This window comes from Camelina sativa, chromosome 14 (assembly GCF_030686135.1).
Source record: "Camelina sativa cultivar CO46 ecotype springtype chromosome 14, ASM3068613v1".
NCBI lineage: Eukaryota > Viridiplantae > Streptophyta > Magnoliopsida > Brassicales > Brassicaceae > Camelina > Camelina sativa.
In genome coordinates this window covers 30,488,531-30,503,546 of record NC_141893.1, presented here as the reverse complement: position 1 = coordinate 30,503,546, position 15,016 = coordinate 30,488,531, and the positions used below count along the sequence as shown (strand labels likewise).

The following is a 15,016-nucleotide window of genomic DNA, read 5'->3' as shown; positions in this document are numbered from 1 at the left end:
AAAAAGTAAAACAAAATTTTCCCGCCAAAAAAAGTTTCGACATATTTTCCTGCCAAAAATTTTTGAAAAAAGATTTCCGCCAAAAAAAATTTACAAGGTTTTTAAAAGGTTTTATAAGGTAGAAAAAACCTTATAAAAACCTTATAAACACCTTTTAAACGCTTTTACAAGATTTTTAAAAGAGTTTTAAAAGGTTTTAAAAGGTTTTTTAAACATCTTGTAAACGCTTTTACAAGATTTTTAAAAGGTTTTTAAAATGTTTTTAAAAAGATTTTTAAACACCTTGTAAACGCTTTTACAAGGTTTTTAAACACCTTGCGCACATATTTGGTTGCAACACTCACTATCACATTTATCGTCGCACACGCCAAGTACAGCGTAGCATATATTGGACTGGAGTGGGCCGAGTGACGAAGGACCTTTTCCGCATGGGTAGTAACACATGCACAATTGATTCCTGACATCACAACTGCCTTTGCCTTCTGGTCCGTGCTTAGCCTTGCATCTTGCATCACATTGCTGGCAATTACCGAGACCTTCCATGCATGTATTTGCTTGCATTTTATTTTCAACTGTAAACGTAGTTGTCAAAATCATAGTGTATTAAAGTGATAAAATAACTAAACTAAAATTAAATCAGGTTTTTGTTTAAGTGATCAAAACATTTATGCATCCATTTAGGTGCATCAAGTAGTTAAAATATTAGTTAGTTTCTAGTAAATGCGTTGAAAGTAAATCTGTAAATGTATTCACATCCTAACTAATTAAAAAAAATATAGAAAATAATACCGGAAGCAAACATTATGAAGAAAATGATGAAAACCAATAGTACTGAAAATGTCTTCTCCATATTTATTTATTCTTTGACAATTGACTGAGAGAATTATTAGTATAACAATTGAGCATTTAGTTGGTCTATATATAATGTTATAATGCTGATTTTCATCATATATAGATAGAAGGTTTGAAAAAAATTGAATTGAATTTCCATGCAATATATGTTACTTATTATGCTTTAAAACATTTGAAATCAAACTTCTATATTTTCTTTTATTTTTTTCTAGCTATTGTTAGTTATTCTATATATTAATGCCTCAATAAAAATGTTTTGCCAAAAATAATAATTTATTCAAAGATATGTTGCCAAAAAGATATATTCAAAGATATGTTGCCAAAAAATAATAATAATTACATTCTATGGAGTATATCATTAAAAATTTCGGACATCTTATATCATCATGATATTTTATTTTGGTCAAAACCCCTCTTTTAATTTACTTACAAGAGATTTGAGATGGCGAAAGCACTACCATTGTTTTTTTCATGGACGCACACCAACACATCCATTTTAGGTCCGTATGTAAAAAATTGGAGACTCGATACTTTCTTTAAAAAACGATGAAACATTAGTGTTTGCACAAAAGTATCAATTCATTTAGAGACTACAGAAACAAGAAATAAATGTTAAATAGTTTTTTTATTGATCAAGATATCGAGCTCAAATACAAGAATTCAAAACACAATGAATCAATGAACACTAGCCGTGTTCTGGAATTGAGTCGTATGTCTTGTGCTTTAGGTCTCTTGCTTTGCTCTCAATTTTATCATTATTGTGTAGAGGTGGATCTTTTTTTATAGCTAAATCTCTTAAACCCTAATCCTCATGGGATTTAGACCCGAATAACCGCCTCTTCATAAGATAGGATCGTTCTGTGTATTCTCTTCACTAGATTGAGTCAAATATCTTCTTGATAATGTCGTAACAAATCACAGTCGGTCCCATTACGGCCCATATTGGCTTGATATTTGTCGTTACAGCTCTTATTGGTTCAATATTTGTCGTTACAGCCCGTATTGGTTCGACACTTGTCGTTATGGCCCATATTGGCTCGACACTTGTCGTTACGGCCCGTATTGGTTCGACAATTGTCGTTATGGCCCAAATCAATGTAATCTTCTAAAGAATATATAGTTCTTCATATATATAGAATTATGATATTTATAATAGATTTATCTATTATAATTTATATTATTAAAATTATGCCCAACAGTTTCTCTCTACTCTCTATTTTTTAGTAAGAATTTAGAGAGTAGTATAGACAAATGATATCATTTTAATAAACCATAAATATAAAAGATAAATATTTTTATAAGTCACGATATATCTTTAGACTTAAACGTTCTTTCGCACTTGATTATTTGGCCCTATTACTTTCAATCTATGTTGATTCCTTCACATGATGTGATTTTGCTTTTTGCTTTTAGTGACAATAGAACATTGTTGTACGTTTCTTTTTGAGGTGATTTGTAGTACATGAACACTCAATTCCTACAACTGCAGTATCTGTCAACATGTTAAATAGACTTCAATTTGCCATAGGGGCGTGTCGAGAATTGTAATGTCTTGCAATGACACAGTAATGACTTGAAATAACATTTTTCTTGAAGCCAATTCTTTGAGACGGCTATAAAAAGGCTCCTTATTGGCTTTGCCATGAAAATGTAGCCATAACCAATTCACTGAATGGGATACACAATGGTTCTACATTGGTTCTTCATTGACGGTTTAGCCTTAGACAATTTGGTAAATTGACTTTACATCAGCTCTAAAACAATAAAGATGTCGCAACCAAATTATAGAATTGGCTACAAATTGACTTCATATTGGCTCCAATTTCTTTGAAATGGATACACGTTTGACTCCGTGTTAGTCTAAATCGATATTTGGCCATATCCAGTTTATTGAATTGGCCATACATTGACCTTGCATTGGCTCTAAAACGACAATGTGGCCCTAACCAATTTCTTGATTTGACTACACATTGACTCTGCATTGGCTCTAAAACGACAATGTGGCTCTAAACAATTTCTTGAATTGGCTACACATTGACTCTGCATTGGCTCTAAAACGACAATGTGGCCCTTACCACTTTATTGAATTGGCTACAAACTGACTTTGTATTTGCTGTAAAACGACAATGCAGCCATAACCAATTCAGGGGATGGGTTTCAAATTGGTTGTACATTGACAAATTTGTCACAGCCAAGTTATTGATGCCATGCTCGTTACATGATTTAGGATCGTGACCAAATTATCGTGTCATTCTAACGAGTTCAACTTTCAAGCGTTTCACAGTGAATTTATTGTTAGCAAGTGTTTTGCTGTCAGGTTCATATATTTTTTTATCCAACCACCCGGTGGACACCAAATCCGTTAAATTTTCATGGCGACGTCTCGCTAGTAGGCAAGTGCAGCGAGTGTTTTGTGAAATAATGAGATGCGTGCTAGATCTATAGACTTGTATGACAGATATGTATGTGCGATGCTTTACAGAGAGATAAAAGGATAGTGAAGAGATGAAACAAGAGATTTGTTAACGGGGTTCGGATAACCTAAATCCCCGGGACCAAGTCCACAATATTCACTAGAATAAGAACGCAAAAGTCACATTTGCCAATGGTATCTAGCACACACTTGTGCCTACCACTCTTATCTACATGAACTAAAGGAACCACCCCTCTTTGTCTTTTCCGACGAGTGTGAACCTCTACAAAAACCACCAACAGATTCTCTATCTTGTTGGTGGGACAACACCACACACAACATGTGTGCTTCTCTCAATTTAGGTCTAAGGTGCGTGTCCTTCTTCTTATCACCACCTCTTCCTTTTATACCTCTTAAAGATTTCTACAAACCCTAGGTTCCACAGGCTTCTTCCTCTTGTCTTCTGGGTAAAAGCTTGTTCTCTTTTTGTCAACTTGACCCATGTCTTTGTACTGTTGCACCTAACACACGCATGCCTTTCCTCTGACACAACCGCTCCACTAGTTGCTGCAACTTGAAGCTTTTCCGCTCTGTTTCACTACACAACCACTACACATTGTCTGCTCTGTTTTCTTCTATGTTGTGCTACACAACCTCTAAACATTGTCTGCTCTGTTTCCAGCTCCGTTGTACTTCAGGTTCACTCAACTGCTAGATAACTTTGCTCTATTATAGTTGCTCATTTCTTTCTGCTCTGATGCGCTTTCAGGTTCCTCAGCTGATTATGGATATCTTGGCTGAGTTCTCACTTCTTGGATCTTCACACTAAGACTCCAAGGTTCAGCATGTTTTTTCATTCCATGTGTCTTCACATTGAGTTGTCTTGGCTGTGGTAGATTCTCTGATACTCTATCTGAGGAATCATTGTGCATGTGTCTGTAGCTGGTTACACATGCTCCAGCTTGTTCAGTGCTTTTGTGTCTGAACATGAGTTTGTATCAGACTTGTTCACTGCAACGTTCACTAAATCTATGTATGTACTCTTGGTTGTATCAGGTTTACTCATTGCTTCTTGATCATCTTTCTTGTGTTGTATAACCAGTAACAACACCAATATATCTTCAATCTCTCCCTTTGTTACTGAGTTATAGAACTTAAGCTTTCTCCATTCTTGCACTTAATGATCTTCAAGCTTTCATGTTGTAACTGAGACTTTGGCATCTTCATTACCTTGAGAGGATTCTGTCATTTTGATCTTCTCTCTTCTGTTTCAAAGGTTGCTCCTTTACGCCTTGTTGTCAGTCTTACAATTTTGTCAACACAATGTATCTTCAATCTCTCCCTTGTTGACTGAGTTGTAGGACTGACAAACGTTGATGATCTGCAACCTCTACATATCATGTTCTTGTTTCTAATGGCACATCTGTTTAAAACAACTTCAATCTCGGTCAATACACCAATCAATCTCTCCCTTGTTGACTGAGTTGAAGGACTCTAGCTCTCCCTTAATCATAACCCATCAAGTTCCTGATTTTTACCTGATCACATCTTCAGTGAATATCAAACGCCTCCAAGTGTTGCCTGCAACCACGACATAGCATAGCAACAACAACAACTAGCATATGGGAGTAAATCAGAGAGTCTCCCTTTAAAGCTCAGTTTGATATTCCACTTCATACAATGAAACAAACTCATCATCATCAAACCTTGGATTTTGAATGTAATGTCATCTTCTGCATTTATGAAACACCTTCAAGTTGTGACAGCAGAAATGACACAAGCATAGCAGCCCCAACAACTAGCAAATGGGAGTCAGTACAAGAACTCTCCCTTTTTAGCGCAGTTTGATACTCAAGCAATCAATGGCACTAACTCATCCTGCTTGAGTGCATAACTAAGGTAAAAAGTAACATATCAAGAGCATAGTCCAATAAGGAACTCATTAAGCAAATATTGATCCTCCTCTTGCTTTGATGTCAAGAGTCTACTCAGACTTGCCTGAACACTGCGGAAACTTCACACATACCAAAATCATAAAACCAGAACACGACATCAGCCATCAAACCATTGACAATGATTACTTAGTTACAATGACACAGATGAGAGTAGCTCAGAACTAGTTAACCCATCTTCAGAAATGTACTGTTGTCGCCAATAGGAACAAGATCAAAGCCTGCCGTATGCACATGACAACTAATTTCTGAAGACAAAAACACAAACCAGTACTGAGCCAAGAACACTTCCTTGAGAACACAACTGTCGAACATCTTAAACTTCTCTTTGAACCTCATGAATCTTAACTTGATCAGAGCCTCATTAGCACTAGCAAGCATTGTGCTTCATTTCAAAGTGCAGCCTTGAACAATGGAAACCAGAACTGATCAGAAGAAATAACATGATCATCAAAATAATACTTTTGTAGTCGCAGCGGAAACATAGACAATTCTCTCGAACCATGATGATCTTGTGAAATGTAGCACTGACTGAATAGCCTCAACTTCCGTGTTTGCTTCTGCAGACTAGCTTGTTCAAGTAGTATTAATCGAACACTGTTTTTCATCCTTGCAAATATAGGCTTCAAGACGCTCTTCTTTACTAAGTCAGATCAAAGATCCATATATTGTACTTCATGAAGTTGAGGTATCTTCCATATCAACCAGTTGCAATACAGATCCCACCCATGCTTTTCTTGAAGCTCCTCCTGAACCTCAAGCAATATACAAAACCAGAGATTGGGTACAAAACCACACGCACACAACAGTTGCTTGCAACACCGAACAAGACATCATGACCATAATATCAACTAGGTGTGCACACCGACTTTAACCAGAAAACTATACTTCAGCTTAAGAGCAACGTTGAGATAAATCCAAATGAACATACCTTGAGGCAACCTTTGAACAACATCTTTTGAGCCCAACTGTGAATCAGTGAATAAGACAGATGATTGCAGCTTCTGTAGCAGTTGTTGTTTCAGTATTTGGAACGTCTTTCTTCAAACACACATAAGAAGGACCTCATATAAAATCCTCATATTTTTAAAACCTAGAGCAGCAACAACTTCTTGAATTTCAAAAGCGATGTCCCAACTTTCACTGACAAGACACTTCAGCTTCCTAGGTTACAACTTAAACGGTGTTACTCAAACCTGAGTATTCTACCTCAAATTGATCCCGACCAACATCTCCTTGCAGATGTCACTTAAGCTAACCTTGCAGAACTGAATCGGAGTTACATAACTCTGAGTATTCTACCTCAGATTGATCCCGACCATCTTATACTACTAGTGAAAGTGAATCCTTCTCTTGAAATTTAATAATCCAGCGCTCTTATTCTTCTCTTCCAACATCCAGAGGTCTTCTTGAATATTCTGCAATAACCAACTTAACAGTGTGAACCAATCCAGGGCACAACTGAGAGCAAAACCATTAACAGCTGTTAGGAGCTTCAAGGACATTTCCTCACTAAAACCTCCAAGAACCACCAATATTTTCGACAAACAAAATATTTTCGGGTTCACATCTCCACAAAAGACACTTCTCTCGCGACACTAACTCCCAGCAGAGATTAATTTCTTTACAATCATTTTGCATCACAAAGAAAATTTCACTTTCATCACCACAACTTCAGATAAGTCTTCATTCCACACTTCTACACAATCAACTTTCTTTTACTCACAGTTGAGTCTTGATACCTAGTTGATTGTGATTTCCTGACCTAGGAAACATTAAGAACTTCTATCTCTTTTTCCAAACATGAGGTCTTGAATTGAGCTTCTTCTCCTGCCTTGATGCAGAGCATAAACGAAATAAAAAAAAACAGCCCAGAAAATTCCAAAATGTTGTGGGATGATCAAGCATAGCAATATGAAGCCACAAGAGAGAGCGGATCACAATTTGGGTTTACAGAGGAACCTTTAAATCATTGGAAAGATCTTGCTTTCAAGATTCTAGAACATCTTTCAATGCACAAATCTGAGGTATACAGTGAAGTCAAACACAGAGGCAAACTCAGACAAGAACCCAGCTTCATGAGCCTGCAACTCTATCAAACTCATAACTTCTTCATATCTTCTTCTTTTAACATTATGAGTTTGTTTTTCTCCCCCATGTTGATTATGTGTTTCAACCAAGAACTGTTCCATAGGAAACACACAATCAACATAGACTCATCTGTTTGCAGACTTCAAAGACCTTGATATATCTATCATAAAAACTTCTTCACTATTTCTTGATCCACGACACAAACGAAGCAGCAACTTAACCCAGAAACTTTTGCAACTTGGTGACAAGATCAACATCAGAGATACAAAGCCACATGTGAAAGCAGATCATGGTTTGGGGTTACGGTTTGGAAGTTATGACCAAATCCCCAAAACATATCCAGAAGATAACTCTGCAAACAACCAACTTAAAAAGCAGATTCCAATAATATCACAGAAAATCAGAAAGAGATCTTTATGTCCTTCAGAAGATCTCATTTCCAATTTTTCAAAACATCTGCCAGCACTAGAAACCAAGATCTGGAGTCAAAGTAAAATGTAGAAGAAGAACACATACCAGAGATACAACAATTTCCTTGATGTATGAAATTATAACACGACTGCAGATTTCAGTATCTGAAAAATCTTTCATTTGATCTCTTCTCAAAAGCCAGCAACATTCATAAGACCCATAATCCAAATGATTATCCTTTGATGATACTTCCCTTTCTTGTGATCTCAACCAATCAATATGACCTCAAGTCTTCTTCTTTAGCTAGGAGCATCTTTGATAGGCTGAGACAAACCTCTACAACACAACTCATGCACTTCAGCCCCACCCTGATCACTTGTTCACCATATTGTTTCTATCTCCATCAGATCGCAACACTCCACATGCTTCTTCAAGAATACATAAAGGCTCAAACTGAACCCAAACAAGTGGTTGACGTCGAACTCCACAGTCACCTGCAGCTTTGACCTATCTTCTCCATTTTCTGTAATGGGCTTAGATATAATAGCACACTAGGCCTTTGCACAGTTACCCGAAACCCAACATAACATAAGACCACACAAGATCAATTCTTCATCTTTCTCAAGAGGCATCAGCGAGAACCTTCAGTATTAGTGATTGCAAAGAACCAATCAAACAACCAATGAATCCTCAGCGGCGGAGAGATGAACATCTTCTTCTCTTACTCAAAATCAGATATAAACCACACCACTTCGTCTCTCTCTTTACTGTTAGAGACACATAACAAGGACTCAGTCCAGATCTGGGTTATCAACTATGAGCATCCGGTTACATCTTCTTAGCCTCCAACTCTCTGTAGATTCAGCTTCTTGTGTCAATGCAGAGACCACGGAGAATCTCTGAGCATCAACAAGTCCTTTATTAATTTCATGGCAAAAGCAGATCCACACGTGGTAAAAACCTTCACATGTTCAACACCTTAAAACAACTCCTAGTGGGCTTTTATTGGGCCTGATTTACGAATTTAGATGAAGGCCGACCAATAACACAAAATACCATGTGAGAAGACCTTTCTCCTTTCTTCGACTTCAATTTCTCATGACATCAGAACCAAGACATCTTGAAGACGACACTGAAAATCCCGATGAACTATACAAACATATTCCGGTGAGTTTGAAAACAGATCCACCATTGTCATCTTTATCTCATTCTCTTTGTTCTTCATTTTCACCAACCTGGAAAGAACCCATCACTTGATTTTCTCCAAATAAGTTCATAGCTCTTCTTCCTCATCTAGACACATCTCAAGATCTAACTTGTTAGAGACAGTGTAATCTCAAGTCGGTTTCCTGCTCTGATACCAATTGAAATAATGAGATGCGTGCTAGATCTACAGACTTGTATGACAGATATGTATTTGCGATGCTTTATAGAGAGATAAAAGGATAGTGAAGAGATGACACAAGAGATTTGTTAACGGGATTCCAGAATCATTCACTAGAACAAGAACGCAAAAGTCACATTTTCTAATGGTATCTAGCACACACTTGTGCCTACCACTCTTATCTACATGAACTAAAGGAACCACCACTCTTTGTCTTTTCCGATGAGTGTGAACCTCTACAAAAACCACCAACAGATTCTCTACCTTGTTGGTGGGACAACACCACACACAACATGTGTGCTTCTCTCAATTTAGGTCTAAGGTGCGTGTCCTTCTTCTTATCACCACCTCTTCCTTTTATACCTCTTAGAGATTTCTACAAATCCTATGTTCCACAAGCTTCTTCCTCTTGTCTTTTGGGTAAAAGCTTGTTCTCTTTTTGTCAACTTGACCCATGTCTTTGTACTGTTGCACCTAACACACGCATGCCTTTCCTCTGACACAACCGCTCCACTAGTTGCTGCAACTTGAAGCTTTTCCGCTATGTTGCATTATACAGCCACTACACATTGTCTACTTTGTTTTCTTCTCTGTTGTGCTACACGACCTCTAAACATTGTCTGCTCTGTTTCCAGCTCTGTTGTACCTCAGGTTCACTCAACTGCTAGATAACTTTGCTCTGTTATAGTTGCTCATTTCTTTCTGTTCTGATGCGCTTTCAGGTTCCTCAGCTGATTATGGATATCTTGGCTGAGTTCTCACTTCTTGGATCTTCACACTAAGAATCCAAGGTTCAGCATGTCACTTCATTCCATGTGTCTTCACATTGAGTTGTCTCGGCTGTGGTAGATTCTCTGATGCTCTATCTGAGGAATCATTGCGCCTGTGTCTGTAGCTGGTTACACATGCTCCAGCTTGTTCAGTGCTTATGTGTCTGAACATGAGTTTGTATCAGACTTGTTCACTACAACGTTCACTGAATCTATGTATGTACTCTTGGTTGTATCAGGTTTACTCATTGCTTCTTGATCATCTTTCTTGTGTTGTATAACCAGTAACAACACCAATATATCTTTTTTTGCCTTTAGGTGATTATCCAATTTTTGTAGCGAGCCTATCGTTCATGTATTCGTGTATCAATGGCCTCACTACTATATACAATGAACAACTTCAGGACCATGTCATGCGTTGTAAGACATGTTTATCTTGTATCATGACAAGATTCACATCGAGTGACATGATTTATTATCTTGCAATATAATTTATAGCCCATGTTCATGACATGCGTTCTCAGTTTTAGTAGAGAAAATCTTGAAGATTTTTGCACCAAGTGTCTCACCATAAGATTCTTGTTATCGAGTGTTTCTGTTATCAAGTTTTTTCATCTAGTGATTTCTCACATAAATTTTGCTAGCGCCTGCTTCCTCAATTGGTTAGCAGCGACTATCATATTAAAATGATGAAACATTAGTGTTTGGGGAAAAGTAATTGATTCGTTTAGAGACTAAAAAAACAGGAAATAGATGTTGAATAGTCGTTTTTATTAATCAAGGTATCGAGCTCAAATACAAAAATTCAACGCACAACGAATCAATGAATCCTAGCCGTGTTCTGGAATTGAATTGTGTGTCTTGTGCTTTAGATCTCTTGCTTTGCTCTCGATTTCGGCCGTATTGTGTAGAAGTGGCTCTCTTTTTATAGAAAAATCTCTTAAACCCTAATCTTCATGGGATTTAGACCCTAATAACCACCTCTTCATGAGATAAAATCGTTCTGAATATTTTTTTCACGAGATTGAGTCAAATATCTTCTTGATAATGTCGTAACAAATCAGAATCGGTCCCAAAGTCCCGTTACAACCAATATTGGCTCGATATTTGTTGTTACGGCCCTTATTGGCTCAATATTTGTCATTACAATCTGTAATGGCTCGACACTTGCTGTTATGGCCCAGATCGATGTAATCTTTTAAAGAATATATAGTTCTTCATATATATGGAATTATCATATTTATAATAAAATTTTTATCTATTATAATTTATATGGTTAAAATTATGCCCAAGTTAAAAACGTTAATAACAACAACAAATAAATCCACTTTTTGTATTATTATTATTATTGTTATTAAGTATTTAAGTTTTTAAGTTTTTAAGGTTTTTAGAGTTTATGTTTCCAATAAGGCATCAACTTTACAATTTAGCATTCCCAAAGATGCATCATGATTCCGGTTGCCCCTCTCTTGAGTAGATCAAGTTTCTTAATTGGTAAACAAGTTACGACTATACAATTGTGCTTCGGAATTACAACGAACGCTTACGTTCATGTTATAGATAGAGAAAAAATCGACAATTATTAGGCAACATAGTGACAAACACATGGACTAGGTTTCCATCTTTTGTGCTAATTACAATGCTATTTCTCTGTAACCAAAACTATATCTTAATGCAAAAATTTATACTATTTGTATTCCTAGCTAGCAAGAAAAGAATTGAGCAAATAGAAGTTGTATCATACTATAACCAAAAACGAGATATACACATGTAACAAAACCCTATAGCGTATATATATATATATATAAATACATACGTAAAAAGGACAATGCCTCAAAATATAATTACTGGTAAGACGAAGACAACTAAAATAACTTCTTGTATTAATTTATTTGCTGGTATATAATAATACTAAATATGAGTAGAAGATTGCGTTGGTTCAGGTGTTTCACATGATGGAGCATCCTTGAGCGTTCGTGTATTCGTGGCAACATTGTCGTCCACCTCCCCAGTTCTCGTAAACGGGCCTTCCGTAACATTGGTACTGTTGGGCCTCGTAATACGGCCCACAATGATACGGCTGCCACACCGGTGGCATCGGCTGAGGTGCTGGAGTCGGTGCCAGAGCCTGAACAGGAGCAGGAGCCGGAGCCTGAACAGGAGCTGGTGCTGGAGCCTCTTTGGGCTTCTGAGGGGGCTGAGGCTGGGGTTGAGGCGGTTTGGGTGGCTCAAGGATCACGATGGACTTGATAGAACCGTCTCCTTTGGAGCAGAGTTTGTTCATTAGCCTCTCAGGATCGTAACAAACCACTTTGATGAGGATCGTGTTCGACTTCTCATCAAACATTTCGTCTGTTATTTCTATATTTATGGCAAAACAACACACACCACAAAAACCGTATCCATTTATCAAGATTCAAGACTTTTGTCAACCCTCAGTGATTTAAATTGAGCAGAAAATAAAATCAATGAGAGAAGAAACTCACGAGGGAATTTGCGGATAGCTTTCTTAGCCTTTTTGTAGCATTTGGGACAGTTTAGATCCACTTTTAACTTCATCATCACCACCATCTGTTCGTAAATCATATAATTTGATCATTATTACTTTAATTAGTAACCGTATCAGCTATAAAAAGTATTATAGGGTAATTAACAGTTACTAAAGAGAATAAGATCTGATTATAAGAAGTAATTCGAATATTCAGATCCAGAAATGTACCTTGTCCGCCATAGCTTTGGGGAGTCTTGAGTCACCTAACCTTACAAGTACAAGAACACAAGGTTTTTTTTTTTAATGTGTATTTTGTTGCATGATTCACTATATATAGAAAGTGATATAAAGAGAGACTCAAAAAATAAAGAAATAAATAAATAAAGTTATATCAAAATTATCTAATTTTGTATCTAAAGGTGACGTGTATGATACACGGTTTATCAACATAATTTCGAAGTTTCTAAAAGTGACACCGACATCGCGTACGTACACGACTGAGAATTACCAAAATGGGCTCACATTATTCAGTGCACGTACACGACCAGAGTTCAAGTGCTTGAAGTGGTCCAAATTTCTCTAATAATTTGATTGATCATTCTTCTGTGGTGCGAAATAGTGAGCCGACATAGATGAAATGGTTGTAAAAGGACCTTCTGAATTTGATGTTTCCAATTCCATTTAAGATGTTGGATATGACTTGATTTGGATTGGCCTATTATTTTAGGTCCAAATCAGATTAGGGTTAACTAAGGTTTTATCTTTTTATATATACTCTTGTTAACCTAGCTTCCATGTATTCTGAAATATCTGTACTTTCTCCAGTAATATAATCTGTCTCTTTGCCCGTGGACGTAGCCAACAGAAAGTGTTGGTGAACCACGTTAAAATCTGTGTCTTGTTCTTTACGTTTCTATTATCTTGTTCACATCTATTATAACAAACTGGTATCAGAGCACAAGGTTTATTTCTTTCTGCGTTCTTTGTGCGAATTTTGTGCAGTTTCAGATCCGTGCAAATCTCGGGCCGTTTCAGATCCGTACGAAATTCGTGTCAGTGCACAAGTCTCGTTTTCTACGTTAGTGCGTTTTTCGGGTTGAATAAGTTTCGTGCAAATCTAGTGCCGAATCTGGTTCTGTGACAAAAATCCGTGCAAAAGGGTCGTGCAAAATCCGTGCAGAAGAAGGTTCGTGCAAATTCAGGTTCTGGAAATTTTATGTGTTTTAATTTGGTGAGAAGATGTCTGCAGTGAATGTAAAGATTGACAAGTTTTCTGGGAGAAATAGTTTCAGTCTCTTGCAGATAAAGATGAAAGCTCTGTTAAAGCAACAAGGCTTGTGGGCACCCTTGTCGAAGGACAAGAAAGGCGATGTTGGTGAGATAGCCGAAATTGAAGAGATGACACATTCCACGATTCTGTTGTGTCTTGAAGATGAGATCATCATTGAGGTTTCAGGTGAAACCACTGCTGCCAATCTGTGGGATAAGTTAGAGATTTTGTATATGACAAAATCTTTGCATAAGAAATTGCTTCTGAAACGACGTCTGTTTGCATTGAGGATGCGAGAAGGTACGCCACTCAAAGATCGTTTGGATCAGTTGAACTCAGTATTACTTGACCTACGGAATATTGATGTTAAGGTGGAGGATGAAGATGCTGCTTTGCTTCTGTTGGTATCTTTACCACTATCATACGAGAACTTTGTGGAATCGTTTATAGTGAACAAAGATACAGTTACTTTGGAACAAGTCAGATCAGCTCTTCACAGCAGGGTGTTGCGTCATCAGGCGGCTGATACAGTTACAGATGATCAAGCTTCTGGGTTATTAGCCAGTGGCAGCAGTGGGCTGGGATACAGTAAGAATAACATAAACAGAAAGATGTTTTCAAAGGGTCCTAAGCCAAATGACATTTATAACTACTGTAAGGAGAAAGGGCACTGGAAAACAGACTGCTCTAAAAAGAAGCGTTTTGGGTCTGCTGCTGTAGCAGAAAATGATACGAAGTCCGAACAGGATTTTGCTCTAGTTGCTGATGGAAACACTCATCACTCTGATGTGTGGGTTCTAGATACTGGAGCTTCCTATCACATGTGTCCAAGGAGAGAATGGTTCTCAACATACACTCAGGTAGAAAATGGCCGCATCAAGATGGCCAACAGTTCTTCAAGTCAGTTTGTTGGGATTGGTTCGATCAAGATCAGGGCACATGATGGTAGATTATGCACACTGAACGATGTCAGACATGTTCCGTCGATGGAGAAGAATTTGATATCTGTGAGTTTCCTTGATAGCAAGGGTTTTAAGTATTCTGGTGGAGACGGAGTTCTGAGAGTCTGTCAGGGTTCTAATGTGATTCTAAAGGGTAACCTACGTGGTACTTTGTATATCTTACAAGGATCCACAGTTGCAGGTTCAGCAAATGTTGCATCTCCAGAGATTCACAAGGAGGATCTGACAAAGTTATGGCATATGAGGCTTGGTCATATGGGTGAAAGGGGAATGCAAATTCTGTTAAAGGAAGATCTTCTATGTGGTCATGAGGTTAAGAGCATCGGGTTTTGTGAACACTGTGTTCTTGGGAAGCTTCATCCTAGTAAGTTCCCTAAAGCTGTTCATATAACTAAAGGTACTTTGGATTACATCCACTCA

General features: G+C 37.4%; 1 protein-coding gene across 1 annotated transcript; it reads right to left on the bottom strand.

Moving 5' to 3' along the window:
* Nucleotides 1-11,591: 11,591 nt before the first annotated feature.
* LOC104742625 (uncharacterized) lies at nt 11,592-12,797 on the bottom strand. The gene is made up of 3 exons (XM_087485440.1): nt 12,593-12,797; nt 12,360-12,444; nt 11,592-12,234 (listed from the first exon to the last, which is right to left on the bottom strand). The coding sequence occupies exons 1-3, from the start codon at nt 12,602-12,604 to the stop codon at nt 11,822-11,824; spliced, it is 510 nt and encodes a 169-aa protein (XP_087341566.1). The 5' UTR covers nt 12,605-12,797; the 3' UTR covers nt 11,592-11,821.
* Between the last annotated feature and the right edge of the window lie 2,219 nt (nt 12,798-15,016).

Bases quoted from the DNA above. Each gene is read 5' to 3' on its own strand.
- LOC104742625 (XM_087485440.1), bottom strand. The intron at 12,235-12,359 runs GTGAGTTTCTTC...CCATAAATATAG, and splicing joins AGCTATCCGCAAATTCCCTC to AAATAACAGACGAAATGTTT.